The sequence below is a fragment of the Rosa rugosa genome, chromosome 1 (assembly GCF_958449725.1).
Source record: "Rosa rugosa chromosome 1, drRosRugo1.1, whole genome shotgun sequence".
NCBI lineage: Eukaryota > Viridiplantae > Streptophyta > Magnoliopsida > Rosales > Rosaceae > Rosa > Rosa rugosa.
This window is the reverse complement of record NC_084820.1, coordinates 7027086-7039469: the sequence shown is the minus strand read 5'-3', so window position 1 is coordinate 7039469 and position 12384 is coordinate 7027086. Positions and strand designations below refer to the sequence as shown.

Here is a 12384-nt window from a genome sequence, read left to right as displayed (position 1 = left end):
TAAACCCTAGCTATATATCCTCAAATCCCAAACGTGGTGCTACCAAAGCAAAGCTAGGGTTTGCAGAGCTCCCGCCACCACATTTTCAGATCTCGTATCTGCAGCTTCGCAATCTCGAAAATGGCGACCCAGATGAGCAAGAAGCGAAAGGTAAGTGCTATTCCTTCCTCCACAGTGAGAAAAATCGATCCAAAGTTTTCATCTGAATTGTTTTTCTGTGTTCTCAGTTCGTCGCTGACGGTGTTTTCTTCGCCGAGCTCAACGAGCTTCTGATGAGGGAGCTCGCCGAGGACGGCTACTCCGGCGCTGAGGTTAGGGTTACGCCGATGCGCACTGAGATCATAATCAGGGCGACTCGGACTCAAAACGTGCTCGGAGAGAAGGGAAGGAGGATTAGGGAGCTGACCTCAGTTGTGCAGAAGAGGTTTAAGTTCCCGGAGAAAGGTGTGGAGCTTTATGCTGAGAAGGTAGCCAACAGAGGGCTCTGCTCTACTGCCCAGGCTGAGTCTCTTCGCTACAAGCTTCTCGGAGGCCTACCGGTTCGCAGGTATATGATTCGATTAGTAATACTTTGATTTATGGTTGAAGCTTTCGATTTGATAGCAATCTAGGCAAAATGGTTTCGCTAATATGACATGTATGTGCTGTTGAGGGTGATTTGGGAATTGATATTGTTTTCGATGGTTAGTATCTATCTGAAAAGGGGCTGTATGGATGACTGGGGGTATTTGTTAAGATGTGGCTTTGTGTCATCTACAAAGCAGATTGGTGTTTTGCTACCAACTCTGTGTCGGAAGTTGACGAAATTAGATTCAGATCGTAATTGATTTTGAACCTCCATGCCATTATTGTCGTGAGATGTCTTTGTTTTCATGAAGTGGTAGGGAGGGCACACATATGAGTATTAGCTATTTCTTTTGGTTATGCAAGGTTGTAGGATACTAGTTAGTTTTGTTGTGATGTTTATTGCTGTGCCACAGAGTGAGACTTTTACAAAGTACTCTGCTATCGTGGAACTTGGGTTAGTTTACAATGAGTTCAACAGCTTGATGTTGGCTCAGAATGTTGAAGAAATTTTATTTGGGTTTATTTGGTATATGTGCTGAGGTGAGTTTTCATGTTTTTGTGAGTCATCTACAAAGCAGATTGGTCCTTTTCTACCACTTTTGTGTCGGAAGATGATGAAATTGATTGACATTCTCCTTGACTCTTTTTCTTGTGAAATTGTCTTGTTTTCATGTAGTTACCTCTGGGAGGGTACATAGTTAAATACGGGCTCAGCATTTTGCCAAGTAACTCAGAATTCAGAATTCAGAAATCTTTAACTGTTGAAACTGATTGGAACACAGGGCATCAATTTTCTTTTATAATTGGGTGTATTTTATGTCATCTACAAAGCAAATTGGTTTTTTCCTATCAACTTTGTGTCGGAAGATGACGAAAGTGATTGACATCTTCCATGCTGTAATCTTCGTGAGACTTTATCGTTTTCATGCAGTAACTGTAGGGGTACATGTTTTAAAATGACATTAAATTATTTATAATTGTTTTTGAATTGAATGGGGAGATGTCTACCTTTGTTCCACATAGTTTGTGGATTGGGTTTGAATGCTTTTCTAAATAATGCGGTGTTACTTGCTGACTGTATGTTTAGTAACTTATGTACCACTGTCTGCTCCTTTCAGGGCATGCTATGGTGTTTTGAGATTTGTCATGGAAAGTGGTGCAAAGGGATGTGAGGTGGGTGAATCTAATTGTGCTATTTTTTTTTTTGGTTTTGAATGCAAGTGGTATACTAACATATGACCTCTCATTGGTACAATAACAGGTGATTGTTAGTGGAAAGCTGAGGGCACAGAGAGCCAAGTCCATGAAGTTCAAGGACGGATACATGATTTCTTCTGGTCAGCCAGTCAATGAGTACATTGACGCAGCTGTGAGACATGTTCTCCTTAGACAGGTTTGTCCCCATCTTCTGGTTTTCATTTCCATCACCATCCGTGGGTCGATTTCCTATCTGCAATTAACTTACTGTTATTACATTGTCTGATAACATTTGCGTGTTTGTATGCAGGGTGTTCTTGGTATTAAGGTCAAGATCATGCTCGACTGGGATCCCAAGGGCAAGCAAGGACCCATGACTCCTTTACCTGATCTTGTTACAATCCACCAACCAAAGGATGATGAGTTTGTCAGGCGGGCACCAGAAATTGAAGCAGCACCTATTTTGGCCCCAACTGATATTGAGGTCCCAGCCATCCCAGCCCTCCCAGTGGCTTAAGGCATGTGCTGAGTTTCTCAAGTTTATAACTTTAGCTTCAGGCTCTTATATTTTTGATCAAAAGTTTAGCCTCAGACTTTGTTGTTCTAGTTTTATTGTTTCCTTTCGCAAATTTTGTGTACTGAAAAGATGGGGCGGATTGTTTATCTTGAATTGTTTCATACTTGATACTTTATTTAATATTTTCTTAATTTTAAGGATTTTTATGAATTTTCACTTGTTCACTATCATTATGATCATAGTTAATTGTTAAAATAAGCTGTGGTTATTTCCTTGTCCTTGAAAGGAAGGATTAAATCAAATTGGTTACCCTGTATTTATAAGCATTCTGCAATATGTTATTGACAGTTGAAGTAACATTGCAAAGATGTTTTTCTTTTTAAGTTTTTTGAGACCTCAGTTTTGTACAATGTTCTGTCAAATTAACTAATTAGTGAAATGCCCACCTCTTGACACCGAGCCAGCAAATGGATATGTTATTTGGACTGAAGAAATGGAATCAAACTTTGGTCTGAAGAACAGAGGCCTTTCACATGCCATAGAAGCATGGAGGAAAGTTTCCTTCCCAACTTCAACTGGCCTAGCTGAAACGCAGCCAAGTTGAAGCCTGTTACAACTTACAACAAATGGTGGTAATTTGTTGTTGAACCAAATCCGATTGTTTATGTTTTGAGCGACCTTTTGTCCAGTAACGAACACACGCACAAAGCAAAACTGTATGAAAGTTTCACTTGAACACTTAAAATGTCGATTTTGGAAGGTAAATACTACTCATCAACGTAATCTTCATGCATGTGACACGACGATGTTTGTTTTTGAATCAAATTTGGTACTATATGTTTTGAATTCTGACCAATTACTTCGTAACGAACATGTAATGCACAAGATGATATTTGTTTTTGTATCAAATTTGGTGGTTTATATTTTAAATAATGACCAATCATTTTGTAACGAACATGTAACGCACAAAGCCACAGCCGACCCTTTTAAGTATTGTTTTGGTAAGTTGAAAATACTATATTTCGTGAAGTCTTAATATCAAATACTTGTGCCTTTTTCCTATGTTACACCTATGACTACATGAATAATGTGTCAAAGTCTCAAAATACATAAACGAACCATGTTAAGACTAACTAGCTAGTACACTTACCAAATGAGAGAGTTCAAATAGTTCAACTCTCTCATTTAATAAGTAAATCGTGGTTAAATAGATTTGGAGAATTTAGTCGAGAGGAGGATAAAACCTTCAAAAAGGTGGGCCCTTAACTCATTTTAGCTGTACACGAAGTTGGTTCATGCAGTATTGTCCTTGCTACACTTCTGAATCAGCCTTGGTTTGCCTGGTAAATTCATCAGTTTCTAAAAATTCACCAAGTAGAACCATTCAGTCTTATCCTCAAAGCAAGCAGGAATAGAACTTTCGTTACTACGTAAGGCTTCATTGCTCTAAATACAAAGAGAACTAGTCAGTTAGTCACTCACATTGTTCATACTATTACACTTTGGAACCTAGCTAGGTATCTATCTAAGCTTGTTTGTTTAGTTTGTTCACCTTCACGATCACCAATGTGGTCGTTTCTCTGTGCTGCTGTCATGGCCTTCTATACTCCTCTGCCTCGGCTTCCACTTGACGAACCTCTTGACGAACATCCCTCGAACCTTGGTCAGTATATGATCGATTTCTTCAAGAGTGATCATGATCAGGACGATGAGATCCCCCAAGATGATGAGAGTGGTAACCAGCAGGACCGAAATCGCAAAGAATGGTTTGAAGCAGCTAGAAGCAGATCTCATATGGTCTTTTTCCTTGAACAGGTAACCTAGCTAGTGAAATATTCAAAAATCTTTTCCCACGAACTTTGTCACATATTTACCTATTCATTTGTGGCCTGTTTCAGGGTGTTGCATACAGCAGCAAGCCAGTTCCAAGATGTTGCTCTTCTAGACTCGAAACGATTTGGCAAGTTTCTCTCTCTCTCTCTCTCTCTCTCTATATATATATATATATATATATATATATATATATATATAAAAATCTGTGTGTGTATCACATATTCACAAGCACACACACATTTGTTCATCCACAATTTTCTTTTGGTGTTTTAGGTTCTGGTGATTGATGGAAAGCTACAGAGTGCTGAAAATGATGAGTTTATTTACCATGAGTCTAGCTTTTTGCTACATGAAAAGTATCATTTCTTAACTCTAGCTTTAATTACCTGTTTTTGCTTTTGTTTTCGTTTATCTTTGTTCCAATCAGTAATTGGTAATTTCAGCCCCAAAACCATATTCATAATGGGAGGTGGTGAAGGGTCAATAGCAAGGGAGGCACTGAAGCACAAAGATGTGGAGAAAGTTATCATGTGTGATATAGATGAGGTATGAGCTATACTCATGGTCAGTAGGCTTAATCTTCAAAATTCAAATAAGATTACATCATCAGCAAATGCATCTGAGGAACTTTGCTGGTTGTGTAGCATATAGTGCTGTTCTTTATGTAAAAATTTTCTCCTTTAATTTGCAGGTGATTGTCAATTTTTGCCGAGTAGTAGTAGTTTTGGTTGTGCATAATCTTGTCTGCGATCTCATGATGAAACACTTAATGACAGATATTATGAATAGAGAACCATTCTGATCTGCTGTGAAATCTATGTTTTTTCTTGAATATTGATTCTTGCTGTACTAAATGCTGTGATATGAACATAGATGCATATATATGCTTCCTATAGATATAAACTGAATTGAACCAAAACTTATTGCTGTGATTGATTAAAGGGCTGAGTTGGAGAAAACTGAAGAGATGTTTGATGCGATTGTGGGAGACCTACCAGACCCAATTCAGGGAGGCCCTTGCAATAATCTTTACACCAAAAACTTTTATGAGCAAGTCATAAAACCTCACCTCAAAGACAATGGCATCTTTGTCACTCAAGTAAGACATATAGTATTGAAATCACATTCCAAAATGATGATAGTCATAGATGCTTACTGATAAGTATGTAAATTAATGTGTTACAATATACAACAGTGTCACATTAATGTGGTCCAGCAGGAATTCTTTCTCATAAGGCTATCTTCACTTCAATATACAACAGTGTAAAACAAGTGTTCAAATGTATGTAAGCTTGTAAAGTCATTTTCATTCTAATTTTCCAAATCATTGTTATGAAAAGTATCCCATTGATACCTATATATGCTTTCTGTAGATGTGTTGGCATACACAGCTCATGTGCCATCTTATGCAGATTCATGTGGATGGGTTGTGGTAAGTGCTAATTGATTACTCAACTAACTACCATGATCCTAAGTCTTAACTAACACCTGGATGCCATTTGAAAGCTTGCTTCTGTTATCTGAAATGGACAGGCTTCAGATCAACCACTCATATTGGATGCTGCACAACTCGATAGCAGGATTGAGGAACGAATATGAGGCGAGCTACTTTATTTAGATGGTGCTTTCATTGTCTCATCAACTGTGGTCAACAAGACAATCTACACATCGTAAGTACAAATTCAGTCACAGAGTTATTCAACTCGTGCTACTCATTTCTGCGAATGTGTAAACATTTCGATAAGCTTCAATCATTATGCAAGCACTTGTGTGTGCACGATTCCTATACTGAAGTTAGCTTCTTCTTTTTTTCTGATGTAGGCTTTTGAAAGGAACTAATGTCTTCACTGAAGAAACTACAAAGTTCTGCCAGGGACATGGAGTCACTGATGATGCACAGGGCAATGAGGTGATTGAGGTCTAAATGTGTTATGTGCTTCTATTAGAAAGAAGGCCAGTGATTAGAATAAAAGTATTTGGATATATATGTAAACTAAGAACTCTCTTATTTTGGTTTGCATGCATGTGAACCCGGAACTAGTTTAAGCTTTTAAGAGAAATCATTGGCTTTAATATGAGACTTATGGTTATGAAGCAATCGATCAGCTTCCAATAGATGTTACTATGTTGCATTACAATTATTCCAGTAGTGGACTAATCCAGTAGCGGACTAATCCTAGTACTTCAGAAGCAAACAGATATTTGTTAGAGCAAAATCCAGATCAACTCTACCAAAATCATTAAAATGCGACTTGGTCAAGTATTATAGGTCAGATTTAGCCAAACTCAAACGGGGGGTTTATGCACATCTTGAAATCTACAACAGATTACATACTTGAAGGAGTTAAACACAAGTTCTGAATTCGAAAGTCCACTAAATTCTTAGTTAATTTTACATTTTACTTGCAGAGAGGCTCAAATGCCAAAGAAAACACCTAGCTAGCAACAGCTCTAGTTTTAGCTGATTCAAGCAATTCAGCTTCAGCAAGAGGGCAGGGAGAACAGCAAAAAAGGGATATCAAGGAATTCAGATCCCACTTCAAACCTATGCTTTAAGCCTGCCAAATTTTCCGATCTTTATTAAGCCACATTTGGATTTTGGAAACCAGAACAATACAGTGCACTTACAGCACCGGTTCCAAATGTGTCATAATCCAGCAGCAAAGAGACAATGCCCAGGGGTCCCCTGATGTTTAATACGATTTGATTTCAGATCATCATCGAGAAGGTGCAGTAGAAGATACTCTGCATCTCATAAACTAGCAGCTTAATAGGAAATAGCATTGGACTGGTCAAGTAAGACAATGCTCTCCACGAAACAATCCAGGAAGTAGTACTCATATCCTTTATTCCCAAAAGCTTCAGCATATATATTTCCTATTAAGATCCACCCAAATCGGCTCGTCGCCTTCATCCCTCTTGAGCACCACCTCCCCATTCGTTGTTAAACTAAGCGGGTCGTATGTAAATCCTAGCAGAAGTACACTGAACAACATATATAGTCCATGATTCTGCAATACCATACTCGTTCATTACCCACATGAAAAAACCAGAACTAGTCGGCTCTTGTCCTATAAGTTTACACCGGATCATCAAGGCAAGCCACTCCCTATACTTCGAAATATAGCATAACTCTCTCCTCAAAGCATCCGCCGCCACCATCTCAGCGAATGTCTCACCCTCCAGATCAAAACAAACAATGGCATTGTCCTTGTTCTTCTCTCGCCGTAAAACCAACCAATGCACAGCATCATTGACAGAAACATGCCTATGTTCAAGGCTATCACTATAATCAAAAGGCATAAAATCTAGAGGAATATCACCAAGGCTCTTCCAAGTCCCCCTGGCCAAGGAATAAACCTCAAACTCACGAAAACCGTCACCTAAAATTCTTAAAACCTTAGCTTGTAGTTCTTGTTCCGAGGATCGTAACCAAACCCGAAACTTTTGATAACCTTAGTCAAATCCTTCTTTTGGGTAGCAGTTGTTCTAGGCAAAACCACATACTTTCTAATTGATGGGTTCCAAATAAGGCACAAAAAATCAGCAAGGCATATAAGTCCATTACAAGTTCCAACCACATCGATTCTAGGGGTAGTCTTCTCCTTCAATATTGGCCAATAATTAGCGTCGTCGAGCCCGTACTCATCATTTGTAATAAAACGGAACGGGCTTTCGAGCTTAGTGTACTCACTGCATTCAGGGCTTTCCCAATGCAAGGAGAAGAAGTCACGGTGGTTTTGCTCCACGTCGACTGACCTGAGGAGACGGAGGTGACTGGTTTGGACCGTGCGGCGGAGGTGGCTGTGAATGAAGTCAGAGCTTTTGATCATAGACATCCATGATTTGCAGACTAGGGTGCATTTGACTATAGCTTTTGGGGGCAAACAGTGAAGGATTTGTTCTAGGACTTCTTCAGGTAGATATCCTGTCATTGCTGGGTTTTATCCTCCTAGTGTTTTGCCCTAACTTTCAGTCTTGGGTGGAAGAGTTGGGGGTGTCGGGGTTTATGAAGAACTAGTGTTGTGGGTAGTGTGTGATTTTGGGAGAAATGAGATGGAGTTGCGACTTGGGAGATATGTTTGATGTGACCCCCCTATTTATGAGACTTTGGATGTTGGTGAATGAGGGCACAAAGGTTGACTCGTCCAATAACACGTGTTTTAAAAGTCGAATTGTGATGTTTTTATGTCGTGTAAAGTATATTAAAATTTTATCTACCAAATAAAGGAGGTTTGGAGTTTGGTGAAATGAGAATTCGAGGCTCGTTAGAGTGACGAACATATTGTGTGTTTTGATTTTGTGACGGTTCAACATTATTTTTGTGTTGAGAAAATAAATAAAACTTAGGCTTCAGAGAAATAAGGTTTAAGGTAGGTGAAATTAGAGATCATGGTCAAATAAGCTAACAACAAATTGTGTTTTCTAATTCTGTGATGTCACGTCAACGTTGTTTTCATGTAGTGAAAAGTAAATGAAATTCATTTTTTAGAAAAAGAAGGTGTGGAGGTTGGTGAAATTGAAGATTATGACTCGATAGATTGATAACTTAATATATTTTTTAATCCTATGACATAATGTCAGCGTTATTTTCGTGCCATGTAAAAGTAAACGAAACTCAGATTTCATAAAAAAAAAAGTGTGGGAGTTGGTGAAATGGATCCACCAGAACCAACTAGTCGGTCGTGTTTTATTGATTTTGTATGGTCGCGACACGTTATTTCCATATTATGTTAAGTATGCGTATGCCAGATCCAAATTCCGCCAAAAAAAAAAAAAAAGGTGCGAGGGAATAGATGAAAAATGGGTGCAACGAGCCCAACCCGAGAACCACAGCTAAAATGAAGCGTAGCCGACAGTACTAATAAACAAGGGAGTAACAAGACGTCAAGACCCAGCTGAGACGCAAGTCATCGGCTCCAAACCTTTTTAGAAATGACGCTCGCAATGTGGGCAGTTAACTACCAGATTGCCATTGCACCATGTTTGGTTATGGCAAGCCCGTAAATAATTACCTTATTTCGAGGCTCCTTTGGGAAAGTTAGCCACATTCAACACGCGCTCAAGAAATATTAAATGACCCGGATGGTTGCTATTGTTTACACCAATGCCATCCTTCTATGGCAAACCTGTAAAAAGAGCAGGACTGGAGGACATAACTGTAATTCTAATTATTAGCGTCTTCATATATAAAGATCCAAGTCCAGTGACCCAAACCCAGTTCGAAATTCAAAATCCCTCTTTCCTTTCTCATCAGTCGGTTGAACCCTCCCCCCCCAAACACCCCGCCACTCCCACACTCCCTCTCATTTCCTCAATTTTCCAAATCTGCCCTCGCATCTGCACCGTATCTACGACCCTTACCCTCGCCGACCTACGCCACGCCCTAGGGTTTTCAGGTATGCCGGTGCAACTGACGCCGAACGCGGTATCCGCCATCATCGGCGGTGATCTCAACTTGAAGCCGCTGATGCAGGTCACCGATATCAAGCTCATCGGCTCGCAGGAGAGGTACCGGCTCATGGTCTCCGACGGCGTTTGGTCTCAGCACGCCATGGTCGGCACTCAGCTCAACCAGCTGGTCAAGACCGGCCAGGTCAGGAAAGGCTCCGTCGTCCAGCTTACCGAGTACATTTGCAGCGAAGTCCAGAACCGCAAGTTCGTCTCTCTCTCTCATTTTCGATTTTTCGATTTTCGGTTAATTAAGATCTATTTGGATTATGAGATGTGATTGTTGATGTGCTTCATTAATTGCTTTAATTTTTTGACTGTATGGTTAGGGTTTTCTGGTTCATTTGGATGACTTGAGATTTCGGAAGCAAAATGAGCTATATAGAGCTGAATTAAATTGAATGTTGTTTTGGTAGTTTGAGAATTTGAGTTTTGAAATTGTGAGTAATTGAGTAAATCACTTTCTAACCTAAAAAGTACAGAAAAAATTGCACTCAGTAAACACAAATCTCCAGGTATTTTTGGGATGGTTTCTTGTAGCGTGCCTCTAGTAATTGAGGATTTTGTTTTCAATTTGTGGATTCAAGCAAGCTAGCTGTTGTATGTGTGCTTGATGTTCGTGTAACTTGTTAAAAGATGGGGGTTGAAATTATAAAGAGTTTATTTAAGTTAAGAGAAGCTAAAAATGATGTGAGTAGAGAACTGATCATAGATGTAAGCTGTGAAACCTTGTGAGTGCATTAAACCGGCTATGACAGTTTGACAATGGAGTTACTGGGTTTCTTATTGATAGTTATGTTTCCTGATGAGAAGCAAGTTTGTGGCCGATTTTGACCTTGAACTCTTGTACAGGATTATTGTTGTGCTGAATATGGAAACTATTGTATTGGACTCGGAGATTATTGGGAATCCAAAACAATATGTTGAGTCTGGTCCAACTGCTGAAACTGCATTGCCTAAGAACAATTTTCAGCAGTCTGCCTATGGCAACAATCATATGATTGGCCAAGGGCCTGTTCCCAAATGGCAGAATCCCAGGCCCTCTTTTCATCCTGAAAACTTTGTTTCCAGCATGCCAAATGCCAGACCTACATTCCAATCTGAAAGCTCTTTTTACAATACTCCGAATCCCAGACCTACATTTCGTCCTGAAAGCTCAGCTCCCAGTGTGCCAAATTTCCGAGCTACTGTGCAGCCTTCTTACCAGCCACCTCCACAGTATAAAAATCGTGGCCCCGTGTTCAAGAATGAGGCGCCAGCACGTATTATACCTATTAATGCTCTAAATCCTTATCAGGGAAGGTGGGCTATCAAGGCAAGAGTCACTGCAAAAGGGGATCAGCGTCGGTATAACAATGCTCGAGGAGATGGTAAGGTTTTCTCTTTCGACCTCCTTGACTCTGAGGGTGGGGAAATACGAGTGACCTGCTTTAATGCCGTTCTTGACCGCTTTTATGATATTATTGAGGTTGGCAAAGTTTACTTGATATCAAAGGGTAGCTTAAAACCTGCGCAGAAGAACTTTAATCATCTGAAGAGTGACTGGGAGATAACTTTGGATGCAAGTTCAACAGTGGAACTGTGCCCTGATGAAGATGGTTCTATACCAGACCAGCTGTTTGACTTCAAGCCTATTAGTGCAATTGAGAATGCTGAGAGTAATTCTATACTTGATGTTATTGGCATTGTGACATCTGTCAACCCTTCTACTACTATCCTGAGAAAGAATGGTATGGAAACTCAGAGAAGAATTCTGCATCTGAAGGATTGCTCTGGTAGGAGCGTTGAGATAACCCTATGGGGGGAGGTCTGTAACAGGGAAGGTCAAAAGCTGGAAGAGATGTTGGCTTCTGGTGTTTCTCCAGTTTTAGCTGTCAAAGCTGGGAAGGTTAATGACTTCAGTGGGAAATCCATAGGAACAATTCATTCTACCCAGCTATACATTAACCCAGATTTGCCTGAGGCTCGTCAGGTGAGGGACTGGTTTGATCGAGGGGGAAAGGATGCCGCTTCCATGTCCATTTCTAAGGAATTTATGCCAGGAGGAGTAACTAAGAATGACATACGCAAAACTGTTTCTCAGATCAAGAATGAAGGTCTTGGAAGATCAGATAAGCCAGACTGGGTCACTGTGAGGGCCACCATATCTTTCATTAAAACCGATTCTTTCTGTTACACAGCATGCCCGTTGATGATTGGAGATAGACAGTGTAGCAAGAAAGTGTCGAGGTCAGGAGTTGGAGGATGGCAGTGTGACAGGTGCAATCAAGAATTTGAGGAGTGTGATTATAGATATCTTCTTCAAGCCCAAATTCAGGACCATACTGGATTGACTTGGGTGACGGCTTTTCAGGAATCAGGGGCAGAGATCTTGGGTTGCACAGCAAAGGAGTTGTACTTTTTGAAGTACGAGGGGCAGGATGAGGAAAAGTTCGCAGACATAGTCCGGAGCAGTATTTTCAACCAGTTTATTTTCAAGCTTAAGATCAAAGAGGAGTTGTATGGCGACGAGCAGAGGGTGAAGATCACAGTGGTTAAGGCAGATACGGTGAACTATTCTGCAGAGAGCAGATACATGCTTGATGTGATTTCGAAGCTTTCTAGGTAATTAAAAGTTCCATTAATTCATTTCAGAAGGGGTAGATTTCTTTGCTTGGAGATTATATACACTTGAATGGGAGAAAGCTAGTAAGTTAGCATATCATCATTTATATAATCCTTGTAAAACCTAGATGTAGTTACCGGCCTTTCTAGAAATTTTGGAATTAAGATGTTTGTTCTTCTGAGTAGCATCGTGTGCTTTACTGCAAGAAGTCATG

General features: G+C 40.0%; 3 protein-coding genes and 1 pseudogene across 3 annotated transcripts; 3 read left to right on the top strand and 1 right to left on the bottom strand.

Moving 5' to 3' along the window:
• LOC133713765 (small ribosomal subunit protein uS3x-like) lies at positions 1-2491 on the top strand. Its single transcript, XM_062139795.1, has 5 exons — positions 1-150; positions 228-547; positions 1686-1740; positions 1829-1960; positions 2075-2491. The coding sequence occupies exons 1-5, from the start codon at positions 121-123 to the stop codon at positions 2279-2281; spliced, it is 744 nt and encodes a 247-aa protein (XP_061995779.1). The 5' UTR covers positions 1-120; the 3' UTR covers positions 2282-2491.
• A 1356-nt stretch (positions 2492-3847) lies between these two features.
• Positions 3848-6229, top strand: LOC133735287 (thermospermine synthase ACAULIS5-like; annotated as a pseudogene).
• An 834-nt stretch (positions 6230-7063) lies between these two features.
• On the bottom strand, positions 7064-8049 carry LOC133735212 (F-box/kelch-repeat protein At3g23880-like). The gene is made up of 2 exons (XM_062162643.1): positions 7514-8049; positions 7064-7400 (listed from the first exon to the last, which is right to left on the bottom strand). Exons 1-2 carry the CDS (start codon positions 8047-8049, stop codon positions 7064-7066), a joined length of 873 nt encoding a protein of 290 aa, XP_062018627.1.
• Positions 8050-9347: 1298 nt separating this feature from the next.
• LOC133713744 (replication protein A 70 kDa DNA-binding subunit A) lies at positions 9348-12369 on the top strand. The gene is made up of 2 exons (XM_062139781.1): positions 9348-9772; positions 10418-12369. Exons 1-2 carry the CDS (start codon positions 9516-9518, stop codon positions 12171-12173), a joined length of 2013 nt encoding a protein of 670 aa, XP_061995765.1. The 5' UTR covers positions 9348-9515; the 3' UTR covers positions 12174-12369.
• Positions 12370-12384: the final 15 nt, after the last annotated feature.

What these genes read in the sequence shown, in the direction of transcription:
- LOC133713765 (XM_062139795.1), top strand. Translation starts at nt 121, where the DNA reads ATGGCGACCCAGATGAGCAAGAAGCGAAAG. An exon ending in GGAGGCCTACCGGTTCGCAG is followed by an intron (nt 548 to 1,685) that starts GTATATGATTCG and finishes TGCTCCTTTCAG; the next exon opens with GGCATGCTATGGTGTTTTGA. An exon ending in GACATGTTCTCCTTAGACAG is followed by an intron (nt 1,961 to 2,074) that starts GTTTGTCCCCAT and finishes GTTTGTATGCAG; the next exon opens with GGTGTTCTTGGTATTAAGGT.
- LOC133735212 (XM_062162643.1), bottom strand. Translation starts at nt 8,049, where the DNA reads ATGACAGGATATCTACCTGAAGAAGTCCTAGAACAAATCCTTCACTGT. An exon ending in AACAAGAACTACAAGCTAAG is followed by an intron (nt 7,401 to 7,513) that starts GTTTTAAGAATT and finishes TTTTGATTATAG; the next exon opens with TGATAGCCTTGAACATAGGC.
- LOC133713744 (XM_062139781.1), top strand. Translation starts at nt 9,516, where the DNA reads ATGCCGGTGCAACTGACGCCGAACGCGGTATCCGCCATCATCGGCGGT. An exon ending in AGCGAAGTCCAGAACCGCAA is followed by an intron (nt 9,773 to 10,417) that starts GTTCGTCTCTCT and finishes ACTCTTGTACAG; the next exon opens with GATTATTGTTGTGCTGAATA.